The following is a 19,257-nucleotide window of genomic DNA, read 5'->3' as shown; positions in this document are numbered from 1 at the left end:
CAATATTTATTGAACATTTTTGTTGCTTAGGATGTGGGATGGCAAACCTTCTGCTGTTCACGACAACTACCAGAGTATTCAGTTAAAACAAATGCGTACAGTCTTTCAAGCATAGTTATTTACTAATGCATACACTTGTATTTGAGTTCTGTAATTAACATTTTAGCGGGTGTTTGGACCAAATGAGATACTTAGCAGATATAATAGTTGAACAGATGCATAAGGCAATGGGATTCTTGATTTTCTAGGAAAGCCTTGTGTTAGAGGTTGGTGTATATGGGCTTTTTCATTAAATGTGCCTCCTGTAATGTACTATTAGAATAGTGAATTTAAATAATTGTTTCTGAAAATTAATCTTTTAAGGTATACTTTAATTGAGTCTTTATCTGTTCAACATAAGCTACCACAGAGAAAAAGTAATTAAAAAATGCTGATGGCATAACATCTCCTCACTTCACTTTAATGGATATATATTCACGCTATTGCCCTTGCACTTCCCCTACCTCTATGATTTTTAATACCACTAAGGTTGCAGGGTGAGTAGAGCAGACTAGGAATGGAAAGTTCTGATGCAGAGATCCTACAGGAAGCTTCCAGACATGCACTTAAAGTAGATCAGTCAAAGGAATCCTTACTTCGTGGCTTCTGTTGGACTGCCATTGACTGAAAGTACACAGTGTATCCAATGTGTATGGATGTTGCTCTTGGATATTGCTGTCATTCTTGTGGGAGGCAGAAGGCGCAGAGGAAGTAGCTACTGCTATTCCTGTTAGAATACTGTGTTAGCTACTGTGTTAGCTCTTACCTCTACTGATACCTTCTACCCAGGAAAGAATAAACATATCTCAGCTCTCTTTCTTTGCCTTCATTCTTAGTGGTTGTACTGGGGTTTCTTTGGTTTGAGGTTTTGTGGTGGTTATGTTTATGGCCTGTTCATAAGTGCAGCAGCTGAGTGACCAGACATATTCTATGTATGTGTTTACCATGATTTTTTTCATTTTCTTTTTACATTCTATACCAGGTTATGTTTTTTCCCAGGATTCAGAGAAAAAATTTGCATCTCCAGATTGTTGCCAGCAGTCTAATTATTAGGAGCATTGGGCCCGATCTCCCTTAAAGTTTCCATAGAAATGTTCACATTTACACTGACTTTTTATCTGTTTAAGCAAATAGCTCCAACAAAGCACTCATATTTTATGAAAAGTTACTCACCCTCTCAATTTCTCACAAAGTTATTAATTCTTCCGCTTTTTTCTTGTTTTGTTTTGGCCTTTTTTGTTTTGGCCTTTTTAGATTGTTTGTATTGGTCCAAATTACCATCTAGTAATATAGGATCAGAAAGATCTGCATCTGCTTCTCAAAAACAAAATAAAAAACCTCTGCTGCTCTGTTGTGAATCACATCTGTTGCCACCCAGGGAATGATGCCTTCAGGACTTTTTCCTTAGAAATTAATTTCCTCTTTGCCTGCTTTACTCTGTGTTTAATGTTACAATTGTACGGGGTGGGAGGGGAGGCTTCGTTAAAGAACATACTAAATTTTTCTTCAGCAATTGTTTACTAACTTTTTGTCAGGATATTTTCCTTGTGTGGCACCTGCATTCCAGAGCAAACTTTAAGAATGTATAATAGTAATAGTAGATCATATATTGACTAGCATAATTTCTGGAAGCTTTTCTAAAATAAACTTTTTTATCTAATAACGCTTCATGTTAGCAATGTCCTGAAAGCATGGAATTGATAAGTAGGTCTTGAAAAAGCATTATTAAAAATAGAAAGCTCTTTCGCTGTTCTTTAATACTTATCACCTTGAGCGGACTAGAGAGCTCAGTTTTGGGTTGCTTTTCATTCCTGAAGTGGGGTATATTAGAAAATCTACCTCTAGATACTTGAAGGGATTGCATTTTGGGGCATAAAGTAAAAGATGTATTGTTTTGTCAGGGTGTATTAGTATTCAACTAAGAGACTAAAATTTAGGACAGAACTGCTGCTAAAGTTATAATGTGACTGATTGGCACCATGTAATATTTGGAACAAGTTGTTGGGAAAGTTTCTGTCCCATTTTGGTGTTTCATTAGAAGAATTTAGAAGTAAATTCTTAATTTGCACACGTGGTGAAACTTAACTTCCATGTGGATGACTGAAAAAGGTGTATTTTGTTTCATTTTTTGCAGAAATTTTTGGGAGCACTTTCGTAAATGCAGCTACACGTTTGTCTAATAACACGTCAGGTTTATTGTGACTATAGTTGAAAGCCTTACACTAGTCTTAAGAAGCATGAGCAAGCTGTAATTTTTGTTTCTTTTCTTTCTTTGTTTTTTTTTTTATTCTTTTTTTTTTTTGCATTACAATTTTGTGTCGCAGGTATAGGTGTTTTTGCAGCCTCTTTTCATATGTCATAGATGTTTCCTATTACTGTAGCTGTTAAAAAGGATCGTATCAGTAATGTATCAGTAATAAGATGCAAGTATTGAATCAGGATTGCCGGAATGTTTATTTCCATGTCTTTACAAGTTGATTCTTTTTCCTCGCCCATTTTTCCTAAATCTCCTTCCCTGGATCCTGATTGCGAGATAGGAAAATCCATACTTTTCTGCTCAGAAGCTTTTCTTCTCTGCTTGCTGAGAAGGGGTTGTGGGGGCAGGGGGAGGTATACAAATTTTCCACCTTGCCCTCACCAAGCATGATTTGGAGTTGGACTGATTTAATGGCGTCAGAAGAAATAATATTTCCATATAATAATCATAGGGCTAATTTTGTTTCCTGCTCAGTTTTCCCAAGCAGCAATTACAGAACTAGTGGGAAGCAGGTTTGACAGTTGCCTGCTGTCTCAAGTTTTGAGTAGCATTTAGTTTCACAACTCCTAGGGAGTGTTTAATTCAAAGGCTTGGCAAAGCTAAGAGCAGCGAGGAGATATTAGCATGCCTGGAAAGTAAGGAAGATGATGCAGATTTACTTGGAAATTTCTTGCAATAAACATTATTGAACAAAGTGGGTAGGTTTTGGTTTTGGTTTTGGTTTGGCTTTTTTTAGAAATGGAGATTTTAGTCTCTCATGCAGACTGGAGATTGGATTTTTCTAGTCTATAATTAAAGTAAAAAATTTAATCAATAAATTTAACAAAAGGTCTCAATAATAAAGGCAGAAGAAGTAATTTTGCATGGTTTTATATGATTACTGTAAAAACAAAATAATCTTCTTATCCCTTGTATAAAAGTAACCAAAAATTTCTGACTTGCTCATTCTAGAGATCAGGAACTTTGTCATCCTGGGCTGTTTTCCAACCTTGGGAATATTTTACTTCTCATGTGAATTTTTGATAATGTTATGCATATTTTGTGGGGAATTTATGCATTTCACATAAACCTTATTTTAAATATTTTTTTAAAAATTCAGATAATGTGACTATAGAAAAAAAAACCCTCAACAACATCTAAGAAAAAGCAAATGGGAAGTCCCATTTTGTAATGGTAGAGGGGGGAATTTGGAATGGTCATCTAGTGCTGGTTATACAGGAAGACATGGTTTGATAGTGCAGTGTGATGGTACAATAATTGAGATAAAGTGTCACTGTACAGATACTACCAGGAAGTAAGAGTGATAGGCATCTCAAGTATAACTGAGAAAGACATGAGACATTTACAGCCCTATCGAATCTTTGAAGATCACTAATGGTTCTAGCCCTCTTAGATGCGTAATCTGGATGCTAACTGTCCAAACAGTTCTGTTTTCCACATAGTAATTATAGCATATGTCATGCTCTTAGTCTTCTGTCTTGCTGTGGCTTACTGTGTATTTTGGCATACTGGCACAAAGACATGATACAAAAATTGTCTAGATAAATAAAATTAATACGAAATATTTTATTCTGCAGTTTTTATTTATAGATAATTATCATATCCTCCAAATTAAAAATATTGTAGAAGCTTCAAGAATGTAACTTTTGGTACCATTTTGTGTTGGGTTTTTTTTTTATCATCAGATTTATATATTTTAATGATCCAAAACTGTGTGGTTAAATATAAGAATAGCTTTATACTATATTAATTTCACTTCAGCTGAGTAACCATAGAAAAAAAGTTTTAGGAAGAGTCATCAAAATAATCTTTTGTGAGCTGACCATGGGAAGCTAGGCAGTAGTGACCTCTTTTTGCTTGATGTGCCCCATCATGGAAGGCTGAAGCCCCCACCCCTCAATTAGAGCTTTTCCAAACCAGAGGATGTGACTAGTTGGCAGAGGTGGATGCAAAGTGTCAGTCTGTGACTGACACCCTGTAGTTTCTTACAAATGTGAAGTGAGCTCTGAAAACACTGATTTCGTTCATTCTGGCTTATTCTGGTTGGAGGCTAAATCTGTCAAATTTGAAAGTGATGTTAGGTCTTAATGACTTACTCCAGATAATATTGAATGTGCCTGTTTGCCAGAATGTCTGTCTTTGTACACGAAGTGCAGGATATCTGTATGAATTTTAGAGGTTTGGTGGTTGGGTTTTTTTTTTTTTGCTTTAGATTTCCTGTGGTGCGAACTCTTGCATTGGCTTTTGAGAGTCAGTTCCATCCAGATACTGCATTTTCTGTCTTTCACATGAAGAGAAAAAGTTTTTGTCTTTTTTCGAGCTTGTTTATTGCACAATATTTAGTTGTGTTGGCAGAATCAGCTTGAAGGTGGAACCAGTGATTTCTTCCAGTATGACTAACCCTGATCTTTTCCACAAAATTCCTTTAATTAACTAAACTGATGCTAACTCATGATTCATTCCTTCTTTCCAAAAGAAAGATTTTGGGGGTTTTTTTGTGGCCTTCTCATGGTATTTTTTGCTGCTTTGTAATGTACTACTTCTTTATTACAGGAACACTTACACAGAATGAGATGATATTTAAGCGCCTCCACCTAGGTACTGTGTCCTATGGAACAGACACAATGGATGAAATTCAGAGTCATATTATAAACTCTTATTCACAGGTATCTCATTTCATAAATTATTTACCTTTAATATTGAGATTTTTTTTTTAACAGCATTGAAGCATTGTTGTTACTGATTATGTTCAGAAATTTGAGATACTATGAAAGTTCTTTCATTTGTAGGTATCTATTAACAGGTATGATGAAAGGGAAAAATGTGAGACAGTACATAGTTCTCTCCTGATTCTGAAGTTTCTCGTAATATCCACTTAAAGGAGTTTACTTTTCTATTCTCCACTAGCAGAAATCTGTGTTAACCTGTCTGTGCAGTGCAGTCTTTCTCCTGCCAAATCATCTAAGAGTAAGCTATTCATTATTGAGACTACAAATTACAAGTAAGTGTCCAGAACAAGATGAACAGTAATTATATCTTTGAAGATATTCATCAAGAATAGACGTCGAAAAGCCATATTAACTGGTATAACCAAAAAGTAAAAAAATAGTTGTCAAAATAAAATTTATAAAGGCATATCTAAAAAGTGTTTTTAAAAAAATTAAGATGACTGCAAACAGCATAAAACTGGGGCGGGGGGGGAGGTAGGTGGGAGGGCGGCAGGTGGAGAAAATGGAAAACTCCATATTACTTGAGAGCAAAGTGTTCCTGTGATATATATGAGTGTGTGGTCTGGAAAGTGTACAAGAGGATTGTGGCTCCTTGTCTGTCTGTGGGTCAGTTGTGCGATGAAGGAGGAAGATGGAATTCTGCAGGTATCACTTGCATCTCCCATGTATGTAAATGATTTGGGTGCTTTCTCCAAACCTTTCTAAGCACCTGATTCTACTCAGATTAGGAAGGATTTTTTACTTTATTTTTTATTTCTATTCTTTGAAGCAAAAAAAGAAAAAAAATTGACAGAAGAGGAGATAAATGATAGGTTAACTAGTATTTCCATATGTTGCATGCAGTATGATAATAAAACTTTATATAAAAGTTCTTTTACATAGTTAACTTGGATACACAAACATGACTGGCTGACCCAGTTAAGTTTGTAGACTGACCTTCTTGTCTGTGTCCTCATTTTCTCTTGTAAAAGGATTGTAGGATCAACAATTGATTTGAATCTTTAGTTGTGCTGTGTTTTGAACTATGGCTCCCTTCTCATTTCCTTAAAATAAAAGTAAAAATTAAAAAGTCGCTGTACTCAGTTGGACTGGACACCACGCTGGACTCAGTTAATATTATGTAGCTTTTGGGAAGAGAGGCAGGAGGGAAAGCAGTGAATAAGCAATGTATGTTACACGTTTTTAGTCTGCAAGTTCAATTTCTGTATTATTTCCCATCTAAACAGATCCACAAATCCACTTCTTGAATTCCTTTTCCTTGGAAAATCTATTTCGGCTCAATTCTTAGTAGGTATAGCCATGAATAGCAACTGAGATGCAATCATATGCCTTGGAAATGAGATATGGAGCTCTTTTACCTGAAGATCAGCAGTCCAAATTTGGTTCAGAATGGGTTACTGAAAGTAATTGCTACCTGACTATGTTTATAAAAAATCACCCAAACATAGTTTTGTTATAATGGGTTGTTTGGGTATTCACAAATAGTGAATAAATAAATAGTACAATAAATAGTAGCAATAAATAGTACAACTGACAGTCTTGAGCTGGCACACCTAGGTCTGATTGAGTTTGATGACGAAGCACCAGTCTTCTAGAGGATGCATATTCATTAACACTGTTTTCGTATTTTGCAGTTATATATGCTGTCTGAAAAGAATTGTATGATTCCTGGATTTCTTACTTGCTTAAAGCTTTTACTAGTTTGCTGTAAAATTTAATGAGTGGTAGCCATGGTTAATTAAGTTTTTAATAATTGTAACATATTTGGCACTGAAAATTTTTTAAAAAGTAAGAAATGTGAGGGAAGCTTTTTTTCCTCAACTGTGGGAAAAGATTTCCCAAATCTAGGTTTGCTGTTAGTAGATGATGAAAAGAACTTTCTTGGAACTTCCTTTTTTTTCAGCTTTATATAACACTATGTGATGTTTAAATAATGCTTTAATTATGTGTGTGTTGGTAGCAACTCTTTAAAACAGAAAAATGAAGGAGTCTCGGTAACAAAACAAGCAACTATTAAACAGTTGTTTCAATCTGAAAAAGTATGGTGAGGTTTTATTTAATCTATGGTAATAGAAGCTGCCAGTTAGCTAGGCAGTGGTTCTTGTGTGACATTGATTTTATCCCTTGTTTGTGTTCTGTTTTATTATTACAGTGGACCTACTAGACTATTGTCATCTTAATGTAACACACAAATCTATTATAACCTGATTATATTTCCCCACTGGAAGCATTTTGTGATAGAGGGCATAATCTTTAATGGAATTTGTGTGAAATTAAATTATACAAGCATCAATAAACATAACATAATTCAGAAGGAGTAAATCAGCTTAATTTATTTGCAGCTGTAATGGCATCAGCGTTAGCAGAATGCAAATGCAGAAGTTTAAAGCAGTAGCTGAAAATCAGTGCCAGATGAGCAGAAAGTTAAACCCTTTATTAGACAACACTGTAATTTGATGGGCAGAATGTTCACGGTTCAGAAGATTGCAGTCAGCAGGAGGAAAAAAGCATGGTTTCTGAAGAGGTTTTCTGAGTTATCCTGGAGTGAACAGAAGAGCCTTTGGTAGTCCTGCTGATATATTTAATGTGCTGACTTCAAAAAAAACCACAAAAAACAAAAAACAAAAAAAAACAACAAACAAACAAAAAAAAACCCAAAACAAAAAAAACCCCACAACCCAAAAAACAAAAACCCCCCACTTATTTTCAACTAATTATAAACATATAGTACTTTCTCTTAAAAGATTAATTCAATCACGTGCTTGAGCATTTCTGAAGGGTAACTTAAAACAGTTTAGTAGTTATGCAACAGTAATGTGATCTTCAAATATGTGTCAAACTATTATTTTGCATTATTATTTTTTAGATATTGCATTCTTATAAGGACAAACAAATTTCAGCCTGTAGCACAAGCATACAAACTGCATTAGTTCACAAATAATACAGAAATTGTGTAGGTTACAAATTACATCAGCAATATTTGTATTTTAATGACTACTAATATTTATACTTAACAATGATACTTGCTTTTGTTCTTTTGTTCCATACCAATGTGGTGGTCTTTAAAATACAGAGATTTAGATGAAAATTTAAAAGGAAAGGTTTTTTCAATTTAATGGTGTTGGAGTTTCCAACCGCTGAATGTACACAGGTGACAAAGAGGCTGAATAAGAACAACAACAGAACACCACCCTTGCAATTTTGTTTTGGTGTTTCTGAACTCATCCAATTCGTTGCTGGCTTAAATACTTTTTAAAAAACAATTCATAGAATGTAAAGGACGTTAAAGGACTATAGTGACAGTTCACTGTAAAAGGTAAATTCTGAAGTGAGGAAGCAGGGTTTTCTGCAGAATCCAGTCAGCTTATTCACCCCTTTTACTGCATGCTTCTTTTCATTTCACATTTTTCAATTGTCTGCAGGCTCCATTACTGAAATCTGACTACAAATGCAAGGTGATGAACCCACAGTTATGTATCAGTTCTACAGAAAAGTAGATGAGGGTTTTTATGAATCACAAATTGAATGAGTTAACAGTAGGTTATGTAAAATAAATAAATGGTTACTATCCTTATCATTTATCAGCCTTTGTAAAGGGAACAATTGGATATATATATTAGTATTCATGTTTTGCTTCCATTATTGAAGTTTGTTTTACTATTCATTGTGTTGGGTCTTAAAGGTGCACTCTCAGAATAGTGGAAACAGTACGAGTTCAACACCATCTAGGAAACCTCAGTCGTCTGCACCCAAAGTCCGCAAGAGTGTCAGCAGTCGGATACATGAAGCAGTGAAGGCCATTGCACTGTGCCACAACGTGACCCCAGTGTATGAATCCCGGGCTGGTGTGTCTGGAGAAACAGAATATGCGGAGGTGGATCAGGACTTCAGCGATGAAAATCGAACTTACCAGGCTTCCAGCCCTGATGAGGTTAGTATGCAAGGGTGAAAAAATTAATATCTTACGAAGAACAGGAAGCTAAGTTAAAAAGAGCAGAACTGTGAAAGAAGAGTGTTTTGGGCTGGGGTTTCTTTAAAATTAGCAGTAATCTGGTTTTATTTCCTCTACAGGTGTAGGAAGGATCTGGTGTTTCTTTGTTACATAAAAGTGTTTTCAATTATTTGACTAAAAGGTCTGTGAAATCAGTGCTTTGGGATCAATACTGTGTTGAATATTGCAGTTAAAGTTACTAGGTGTATTTGTAAAACATTAATCCATATATGAATCATAGCATATACATGCAAAAGGGAATATGAAACTGCTTTGAGTGATGGACAACCAGGTACATTGGCTAGAGACTCTACCATTTAGTAGAATGTATAGATTCTTAACAGGAAAAAAAACCCCAAACCTCAAATACTCCTGTAGAAAAGCTTTTGAGCTTCAAACCCTAGGCAGCTTCATAATCTTCAGGGTTCAGTCAAAATTGCATCAAGCGTAGCACAAATTTAAAACCCCGTTTCAATAAAAACATGCATTTGACTTCCACTGAAATCCAAATTTTAAACAAATCCCACTGCTTTCAGTGGATTTGAGTTATTGTCCTGAATAATCCTGTTTTGGGGCCTAAATTGATTGCCTAAAATTCAGTCTAAAAAGATATTAGAAGAGAGAGGCAAAGCTCAAGTTTCAAAATACTGCAAAGTGAGCATAAAAATAATTATAGCCCATTCACATTATAAAAACAAGTATGTACTTGATACAGTAAAAAAAAGAAGCAGAGTATTTCGAAGTTCGTTTGCCTCTGAAAGTGAGCAGGTTGAGGGGCATCTTTGTTTTAAAGAAATTCTAGCAGTGTCTGAAGCTTGGATGTACTGTTGGTGGTGTAGCCATGGTAGCTTAGTCATAATCAAAACAAGGTGGTTGTAAGATGTGAAGAAGGGAGTGTGTATCTGAAAGCCTGTATATTTTTCTAGCTATACCAGTTGATCTAATACAAGATCAGATAAAGATACTTCTAGCTGTAATTGCTAAAAGTAAAAGGTCTGTAACAAGTATTTTTAGGAATGGAAGAAATAAAATTGTCTGTCTTCATGTAGACCCGAACTAGCAGGCATTACATGCATTTCAGATGCTATAAACACAGTTCATAGTGTCAAAGGATTGTGGAATATAAAGAAGTGGCTGGTTCTCCGTGATTAAAAAGTGGCAGTCAGAACATTTTTAAAAATAACCTCTAGGCAGGACTTGAGACACTGCTCGTTGGCTAAAATCGATAATCCATACTACTATATGTGGTGTTGTATAGTGTGGGTTAATCTGCATTATGAATTGAGAATGTTGGAAGTGCATTTGTTTATGCAAGAGATGCACTGTAAATATAGTTTGTTAGTGTAGTTGTATAATGTTTGACTTGTATTATGCACATGTGTACAAATTTTCATATACACATATATTCATATTCGCTAAATAGATCAGTGTAATGAGCCTGAGAGGTATTACTAACTATAATGAAAGACTGCATGAGCAAGTGTCTGCCTATGAAGATATGATGACAGCTATGGATTAAGTAAACATTCTGCTTTAACAGCCAAAGGTATTACTAAATCAGGTGAAGAGTTGTGCAATTGAGAGAGACTACGTGAGTATTTTCTCCCACTTGCTCTTCTCTCCCCGTGGGCTTTTGTATATTCATTCAGTTGTTTGGAACTTGAAAATATTACCATGAAGAGCAATTCTGCTCCCGTATTTGCTAAAGGAAACTGCTGTAAGACTTGAGAATTATGCAAGTGGTGCCCTGGGAAGACAGTAAGGAATTTGACCTTGGAAAGAGGAAAGGAACATTGATAAAGTGCTAATATGACAGATCTGGGACTCAGGGTGGAAAGGGAAGTGGAAGAGGAAATCAGCAACAAAGAAACTGTTAGTGCTTCAGGGAAGGGAAAGCACAGGTATCCGTTTAATAATGATTTTTTTTTTTTTTAATCATCTCGACTCATACATTCAAACTATATGACAATGAAATGAAGAACTTATATTTTAGAACAGACAGCATTAAATTTCCTTTTCGTTTCTCAAAGATAATGCTTGAAAAACTAGTAAAATTATCATATTGAACAAATATGCTTTAATATAATAAGATATGGATGCTAAATGGAGTCTTATAAAAAGATGAAGCTACAAAAAACATTTAAACAGCATAAAAATTGCAGCATGACAGCAAAAAGCCTAAGAGTTGAAAGACTAGCAGGTCTTTATCATAATTTTTTAAAGAGTTCTATTGATGCAATGTTTGCAAATCACTGGAGCCTAAGGAAAATAATGTAAATGGTTCATTATTTAGCTTATTGAACTTTCCTGCAGTTAGGTTGACGGATGATGCCAATGTTTCCCAATCACCAAAGTACCATTTTAAAAGCATTTTTTATTGAATAAAGTGCTTTGAATATTGCACCCTGGAGCTTTATTTAGGGAAATGGTTCAATTGATGTTTTCTGTTTAACCTCAGCACTGACCTATCACAACGTATATGGTTAATAAGCAACATTATCATTTAATAGACTTAACCAGTTTAATCATTGTACTTTCTCAACATTACAACTCTGTTCTCTTAGATTTTGTTTATGGATCTGGCTTGATTGCAGTCTTTTGAAAGAAGATGTTATTTGCACAATTGTCTGTTGCATTATATAATATTGCATGATATCACCATAGTATATAAAGAGCAGAGAACAATAAGTGTAAACTATTCTTCCATGTAGGAAAGTATAAGAAGCAGTTTAGTAATACGTTGACACACTATACATTTAATGAATTGACTTGAGGAATTCTTTTGAAATTCTTCACATCTGTGTGTGTATGCGTGCATTCATATACAAATAAAATATAACCATAACAAAGTATGCACATTTAGAAGTAGGTACATTCATCATAAAAGATGTATTTATCTATTGTTAGAGTAACCTGAGATAAGTAACTGATTTTGTATTCATAATGTGAACCCTACTTATGCCAGGCTCTTTGTTTCTTATGATAAGTGATCAATATTTCATTTTCTCTGAAAGAGTGGAAAGTTTCATTTGTCTGTCACTTGTCCTCTACAGCTGTAGCATAGCAAACAATAAACACTGAGAACTCACTGAAAAAAATGAAAACGGCTCCTACTTGGCCATCATAGGTGTGGGCTCAGCTCATCTGTAGAAAGCCAGCTACCTTAATGTAATGAACAATCATAAAAGGATATAAGCTAAGTAGGTAAAGCAATGCAGTTCAAAGGTCACAGACCCAAGCTATTCAGGGGCATGCTATGAACAGGAGCCTTTGAAGACCTTTGCTCCCCTTCGTCAGAAAAGATTGATCAGTCACCATTTTTAATGACTGCTTACTCTCATAAACTAGCTATTTATTGGTTATGCTTTGTCCTGCACTGTTATATTCTCAAGCATTTCTGATTCCAGGATTTTGAATATTTAAATACTACTTTAAAGTGTGGTCAGTTATTTAATTCCAACGTTTCTGTCCAGAGACAACAGAATTGCTAAAATTAATTACAAGGATACAAAGACAATCATTTAAAAACAGACAGGGAAATGATATGCCCTTAGTGAAGCAGCTTTTGTGTTTACAAAAGTGAAGCTGTAATGTATGAGACATGTTGTATTGTTTAATTCATTTTATTGTGTGTGCTTATTGAAGCAAGACTAATTGTGTTGTTTTGTCAATGTATTGTGAAAAGCAAATCACTCAGCATAAAACCATCACTTTCGTGACCTTCGAGACCCACAAAGAATAACTACTCCACAGCTTGTCTTGAATATTGATCAGCAGTTTTTTCACATGATCAAGCTGTATTTTTAAGTTAATAATTTTATTTTAATTATGAAGTTTCTCGATGAAAAGTGATAGACTGCAAATGTTAGTTATCAAATCATTGTTTATAAATATAAACAAACCAGTGCTGATTGGAAACATGTGTGAGTTGTTGTTGAACAATCCAAACAGAAACTATTGGGAACACTCAGGCAGTGGGAAAAGGAAATCTCACTACTTCTTCCCTGTTTCCAAACCAATGGCCTTAACTTCAAAATGCCACACATATAACCTCTGTATACCTTACACGGCAACCTGATTTTGAAAGTAGATTCTATTGTCTGAAGTGAAGATGCTCTTAAATACTCTGAAACAAATGAAGGTTGGTTACATGAGAATTCTTCTAAGCAGCAAAACTAGCTTACAAAATTGCCATCCCTAGTCCTTCTTTCTCACCCTACAAATTGTTCCCTCATATATGCCAAAACCTTCAAAGCTTTTATTTATATGGGTCATTTTTCAGTTTAAGTGGTCAGGTTCATAGTATGCCTCCAGAAGAGCTGTCAGCACAACTGTGGGGGAACTCCCAAACTGCTGGATGGGGTGGAAAAGAACTGCCAACACCAGCCGCAAGGTGGTGGGTCTTTTTCTTAAACTGATGTTAGCACAAAAGGGAATATTGTATGCTGAAAGTGACAATTAGTCATAAACTGTTTTGAGCAACACTTTGTAAATATTGAGCAGTTAGTTATTTCTGGTAGGGAGTAGCAATGGCAGGCTGGCCTACAAGGAAAGGGAAGCCAGGAGCTGAGTATGATAGCCAGGCTGCTAGAAGCAGCGGCCTCAGTGACGAGGTGTACAGCCCCACAATATCCAAGCAAGGTGAAAAGAGCATGTAGAGCATGTCCCATGATGGAAACCAGAGACAGTCAAAAGTATAGATTGTTGTACAGGTCTGTGGTGATGAGGCACGTCTGAATTCAAGCCCTGAAGTCAAATCATTAAGTCAGGATCAGCTCCCGAGACAGTAACTAGTATTAGCCACAGTCTGGTGATTGCAAGGAAAGTTCATGGCAGTGAGGCAGGTCCAAAGCCAGGAGGCTGTGTCTGCCTATCAGGGCCAGGTCAGCAGGGTATGTGGCCAAGTGTGGGCATAGCTGCAATGTGACTGCAATGTAGCTCTCACAGGACCAAGCGTGAGAGCCAAGTGAAAGTGGGAGGGAAGCCTCCATGGAGGCTTCTTCGAGCTGTTTCTTTATCACAGCTCTTAACAGTGAGCTGGCCTTGAACGCAGCTGGTTAAACTCCTAGGAAGGAGAGTGCACTAAGGCCTTGACAGTTCCACTCTGATTAGGGTTTTGAGTATTTTTTCATAGAAATACACTGCTATTCTGACTTGGTTGATAAAAGCTTATGTTTGAGTCAAGTAAGTATCCAACTCTGTTTCAATTTACCCAAGCTAAGAGTGGGGTGGGTTGTTGTTTTTTTTCTTTCACTTCTGCTTTCTCTCTCAAAATATTCTATTATAAAAAACAAAATTAGTGGATTAGGTTCCTAAGACCAGCTAAGTTCCAAGCAGCACAGAATTCAAAGGGAGCGGTAGCAGTATGCTGGTTTGTATGTTCCAGTCCTGACTGATGTAGTATCTAAAGCAAGCAAAAACAGCCTTAGGGCATTTTTTTGGTCTTCTGCCAAGCAGTAACAGCCTTTTAGGATTGATCCAGTAACTGAAAGTCTTCAGGATTCAGCAGGGTGCTTCAAATACCTCACTTTGTGGATTTATAACCCTATGTGCCCAAAGGCAAGGTGAGTTTCATTTTTTCAAGTGACCACATCAGATTTTCTTTAACTGGAACTCCTTCATGCCATCATGCTCCCAAGATGACAAGTAACTAGAGGTAGTTACGTTTTCCACAGAGCAAAGGGACTCCATGTTGCAATTCCCCAAACTGAAAATTAGTAAGACAGCTGGGTGATAAGTGATATTTCCTGTTGGTCCAGAGGAAGCTAAGGAAGATGTTAATCTGAGAGGGAATGAGAGTGCCCTTCCTTGTGTAAGTTATTCACCCTCACGGCGAAAGGTCAGGAGAATTCAGAGGTGGGCTTTGAGTTGGGCTATGTAAGGAACAGTCCTGTACATACTGATTGAATGGCCTAAAGCCATCTAACACCACTCCAGAGAGAAGCAAACTCCTGTTATTTGATAGGGCAGGGAGGTACTTAACTCTTTCATCTTCAGGGTTGAAAGTAAATAAAGATATAGCTGTTCCTTTAAGTGCTTTCCATGGACAATCTGTTTCATCTTACATGTCAGCCTTAATTTTGACTATTGACTTGTGTGCTTAGATATTTGCAGCATTTTCTGCCACGTAATTATTTTCATTGTGTTACTAAATGGGAGTCATAGGCTAATCTTCTTATTGTAGAAGACATTTTTTCCCTAAAAAAAAAAAGTTGACACCATAGTTGAAAAAAAATCATTTAGAATGTAATTGGTTTACAATATAATTAAATATATCAAGGTTTTTGTGGCCTATGAGTTTACATGTTTTCTAAAGTTTTTTTTTTTAATTGTTGATTAGTGTTTATTTTAGGTTAAGATCAGTCTAATGTTCTAATTAAAGATGCAGTTCTGAATCCACAACAGGAATAATGGTTTTGGATTTTTTAATATGCTTCATATGGAGTTTATGAAGTCCTTAACTATTCATTTTCATGACTGTAGTAGGCTTAGGTTTTGTGACTGATAAAATAGGCAACTGCATTATTGTCACTTAACAACCTTACATACTTTATGGAACTTTCTAGAAACTACCTAAGATATTTATAAGCTGCTTGTTTTGATTTAGTTCTGTAAATTAACATTTCTAAACAAATGGGATGATTATGTCCCCAAAACATGGAATTAGTATGCAGGGTTGCCATGGTCTGTAAAAACAACGCTTCTGAAATGTCTCCTCTTCATGCCCCTCTCGAGATGCACACGTTCCTCAGGCAACTGATGTAGACACACCGACCTGCTCGGAGAAGCTGCTTACACATCCTGAGCTGGTACTTCTGTAGGTTACATTGTGGGTCGCACAGTTACTGCTTGAGTTGAGTTTCTTTATGAAGTCTCTGAATTTGACTTTGAATGGAAATCTGTGCTGTGGTAATTGAAGAGTTTGATATTTGGGGCTATGAACTATGGAAGCTTTGAGGGTCGGGTGGCCTCTAGTGGAGAGACACTGCTGACAGAGGCAACCAGAGCTCAACGGTGGGCATGTGGTAAATAGAAACATCTGAAAGATTTTGTTGAAGAAACACTAAACAAGAGGTGTTTCTCAGTAGCTTTTGTCAGATCTGTTGCATTTCCGTTTCATAATGCAAGTATTTGCTACCTTCATTCCTAATTTGGAAGTTGCTACTTTCACCTTGTCACGCAAGAGGTGGATAGCCGTCTTTACCCTCTGGATTGCTACTGAGGAGGAAGACAACTAGCAAGTTAGAAAGCACAGAAGCTCTTTTTGACTCCACTACATTATCTGTTCTGGGAACACTACACAGTTAGTGGGTTCAGGTGCACACCTGTGTCTCTGTAGTGGGAGGACCCTGTATCTACCAGTGTACTTCTGTCTACCAGGCAGCCAGTTTTCATAGAAGGGAAGCTTGGTGATAAGCCAGGCAAGAGCCACAAAATACTCAAATAAGTCCCTAACCCGGATTCAAGAAAGTTGACACATTCCATCTGTGCGTGTTAGGAAATTAATGGTTATGGGCAAATAAATATTATAATTAGAATAGATTTTTTTTAAAAAGCAAAATGGTAGCATCAACAGCGAAGACTTTGGTGTTTGTCCAACCTTTGATTGCTTTATCTGACTCCATCCAACACATCAAGCTCTGTAGAAGCCACAGCTGCTGCGTTTACCTGGCATTCTAGGGGTTCTTCATGTATGCACACTAGATCGCAAGACCATTGTAACGTAAGGTTTCAGAAACGTATTCAAGAGAAGAAAATATACTTGTAGAGGGGAAACCTCAAGAAGAGAGACTTACCTAAGAATCGTTTTCCTGAACTCTGTATAGCCAGCCATTCAGGATGTATTTATTCGTTAAGATTTATAATTTAGGTTTTCATGCCATTTGTGAAATACTTTTTTTCTTTTTTTTTAATTTGTATATTCTAAAAGCTTCAGATATTTAATGGTAAGGTCTGGCTATGGTGCTCTGGATGCTGTTAAGGTCTAGCTGCTCTGATTCATTCTGAATGATGAGAGTCAAACTTAATGTCTTGTTCTCAAGTTTGTTCAGTTGCCTTTTAGGCATCTGTTTGACTCTTGAGCCTTATTGACTATTTCTGCTATGGTGTTTGCACTGATCAATTTAAAAGAAGGAAAAAAAAAAAAGCAGTTGTGTGTAGGCCAGGTATAAGAATCCAAAATGACTGTGCTGCAAAATGCTAATTCAAATGGTAGGTGAAGCCAAGCATAAACGAAATAATAAACAGATGTGAGTCACCAAATATAGAACACTTAAGTCCTAGCTGCAAAGGGACACAAATGAGATGATAGGGTATTAGTAGAAAGATGCAATTTACAGGTCAGAATGTAATAGTAACCTTTCACTGTGAAAATTGAAAATTAACCTTGGGAGTATTGGATCATTTACAGCTTATATGGTACTTCTATTGAAGAAGAAAAATCTTTAAAAAGACTTCCTGTGATTTCCGAGATTTTAAAATGGTGCTTTTCAAAGTGTGTTCTTTTCTCTTCTGTAACTGCATCTCTCTGTATTTTCATTTGGTGATGCATGCACAGATGGCACTGCTAGGGTTTCTTAGGGGTTCACACAAATTTTTTTTTCTAATTTTAAATTTTCATAGAAGCTATGGTGATTTACTTCTTTGGGTGAAATTCTTAGTGAGCATTAGTCAACATGTCAGTTGAACTTATCTAGCGATTTTACTACTTGCATGTCTTTTATCAGACTGCTTAATTTTTTTTTTTTTCATCTTGGCTGAGATTAATAGCAGAGGCAGGTTCCATGAAAATCATGTTAACTTCATGATAATTACCTTTCTAATAACTTAAAAATCTGTTTTCCAATAATGATTAGCATTTGGAAAAATAAAAATAGAATTGAGGAGAAGAATATCTTTTTTATCAGAAACTTCCCATTCAGATATGGAATATGGCTTGTATATAAACTAACAGTAAAGCAGTTTTCCTGAACTATTAATTTTTTGAAGGAATAAACCACATGGTGATGGTGGTGATAGAAAAATATCTAGTGTGTTTTTTAAAGTGTAACATAGAAGAAAGTAGAAGCTAGATGTCATGCACTTTAAAGCAGCAAAAGTAAAAAAAAAAAGCTAATTAATGCATGCATTTAAGATGCCATATAGTGGCAGCTAACAGTGATTATTGTATAATGCAGCATTTCTGGGTTTGTAAAAGGGACTTTAACAAGCGTGTTTGTAGGATGCGGTATTGTAAGCTTGGTTTCCATCTCATTTGGTATGGTAAGAACTCAATTATATTATTGTTGAAACAAAGTAATAAAATTATGCAAGTGAACAAAGTAAGCTAAAAATAAGGTCCTTTGCTTGTCTATTTACTATATATTATTGTGTCTCAACTTGCATGTAATTGTAGATCTAATAAAATGTTTTATGTGGAAATACTCCCAAAATCTTTTACTTACATAGCTGTGTCGTTGGTACAGAAATTGTATTCTGGTTTTGCATAATTTCTACTGGGTGTCCTTTAAAGTATCGTTGAAGATATATCTGGGTTTTTTTATTAGAACTGTTATTTCTGAACAATATATTCTAAATACCTCATTTGCAGGAATAAGTTCAAATAAGTTTTTATATTCTTCATAAGAATTTTCGTAAGCTTTCTAAAGAGAATACTCATTTGATGTATTAAGATTCTGTACTCAGTCTACTGCTATTCACATTTTTTTTCCTAGATTCTTGGAAGAGTTTAGACTTTTACCCTAGCAACAGTTGTTTGACTTTAGCCTGATTTATATAACAGTATAATAGACCTTTCACACTTAAACATGCCTCTTTTTTCTTTTTTTCTTTCTTTAGGTAGCTCTGGTGCAGTGGACAGAGAGTGTCGGTCTCACTCTGGTTAACAGGGATTTGACCTCAATGCAGCTGAAGACCCCTGGTGGACACATTCTGACGTACTATATTCTGCAGATCTTTCCCTTCACTTCTGAGAGCAAGCGCATGGGGATCATAGTTAGGGTAATTTTGGGGGTGTTCTGGGTGTTGGTTTTTATTTCTCAAAAAATGTTTTTACTGAATGTTTATTTTTATAAAATTTAATAGAAACATGATCCTTCGGAAATGCATTTCACAAGATTTTGAAATGGCAAGTGTACCTTTGACACAAGTACACATGAAATACTAGGCAAGCAATTGCAGAAAAATCAGGCTAACCTGATGTTGCAGAGAGCTTTGTAAAGGACAAACTCTTCTCTTACATG

General features: G+C 35.8%; 1 protein-coding gene across 1 annotated transcript in view; it reads left to right on the top strand.

Annotated features, from left to right (window-relative positions):
• The window catches only part of LOC104079563 (probable phospholipid-transporting ATPase IIB), a gene marked incomplete at its 5' end in the record, with an annotated part of 75,590 nt that overhangs the window by 36,299 nt on the left and 20,034 nt on the right, over window positions 1-19,257 (top strand). The window contains 3 exons of the mRNA XM_009581639.1: window positions 4,850-4,962; window positions 8,708-8,956; window positions 18,854-19,015. Coding sequence (XP_009579934.1) covers window positions 4,850-4,962; window positions 8,708-8,956; window positions 18,854-19,015 — 524 coding nt within the window. The remainder of the gene's footprint in view (window positions 1-4,849; window positions 4,963-8,707; window positions 8,957-18,853; window positions 19,016-19,257) is intronic.

This window comes from Fulmarus glacialis, unplaced genomic scaffold (assembly GCF_000690835.1).
Source record: "Fulmarus glacialis isolate BGI_N327 unplaced genomic scaffold, ASM69083v1 scaffold24227, whole genome shotgun sequence".
Taxonomy (NCBI): Eukaryota; Metazoa; Chordata; class Aves; order Procellariiformes; family Procellariidae; genus Fulmarus; species Fulmarus glacialis.
Note: the sequence above shows the minus strand (reverse complement) of the source record. Positions and strands in the feature narration are given on the sequence as shown.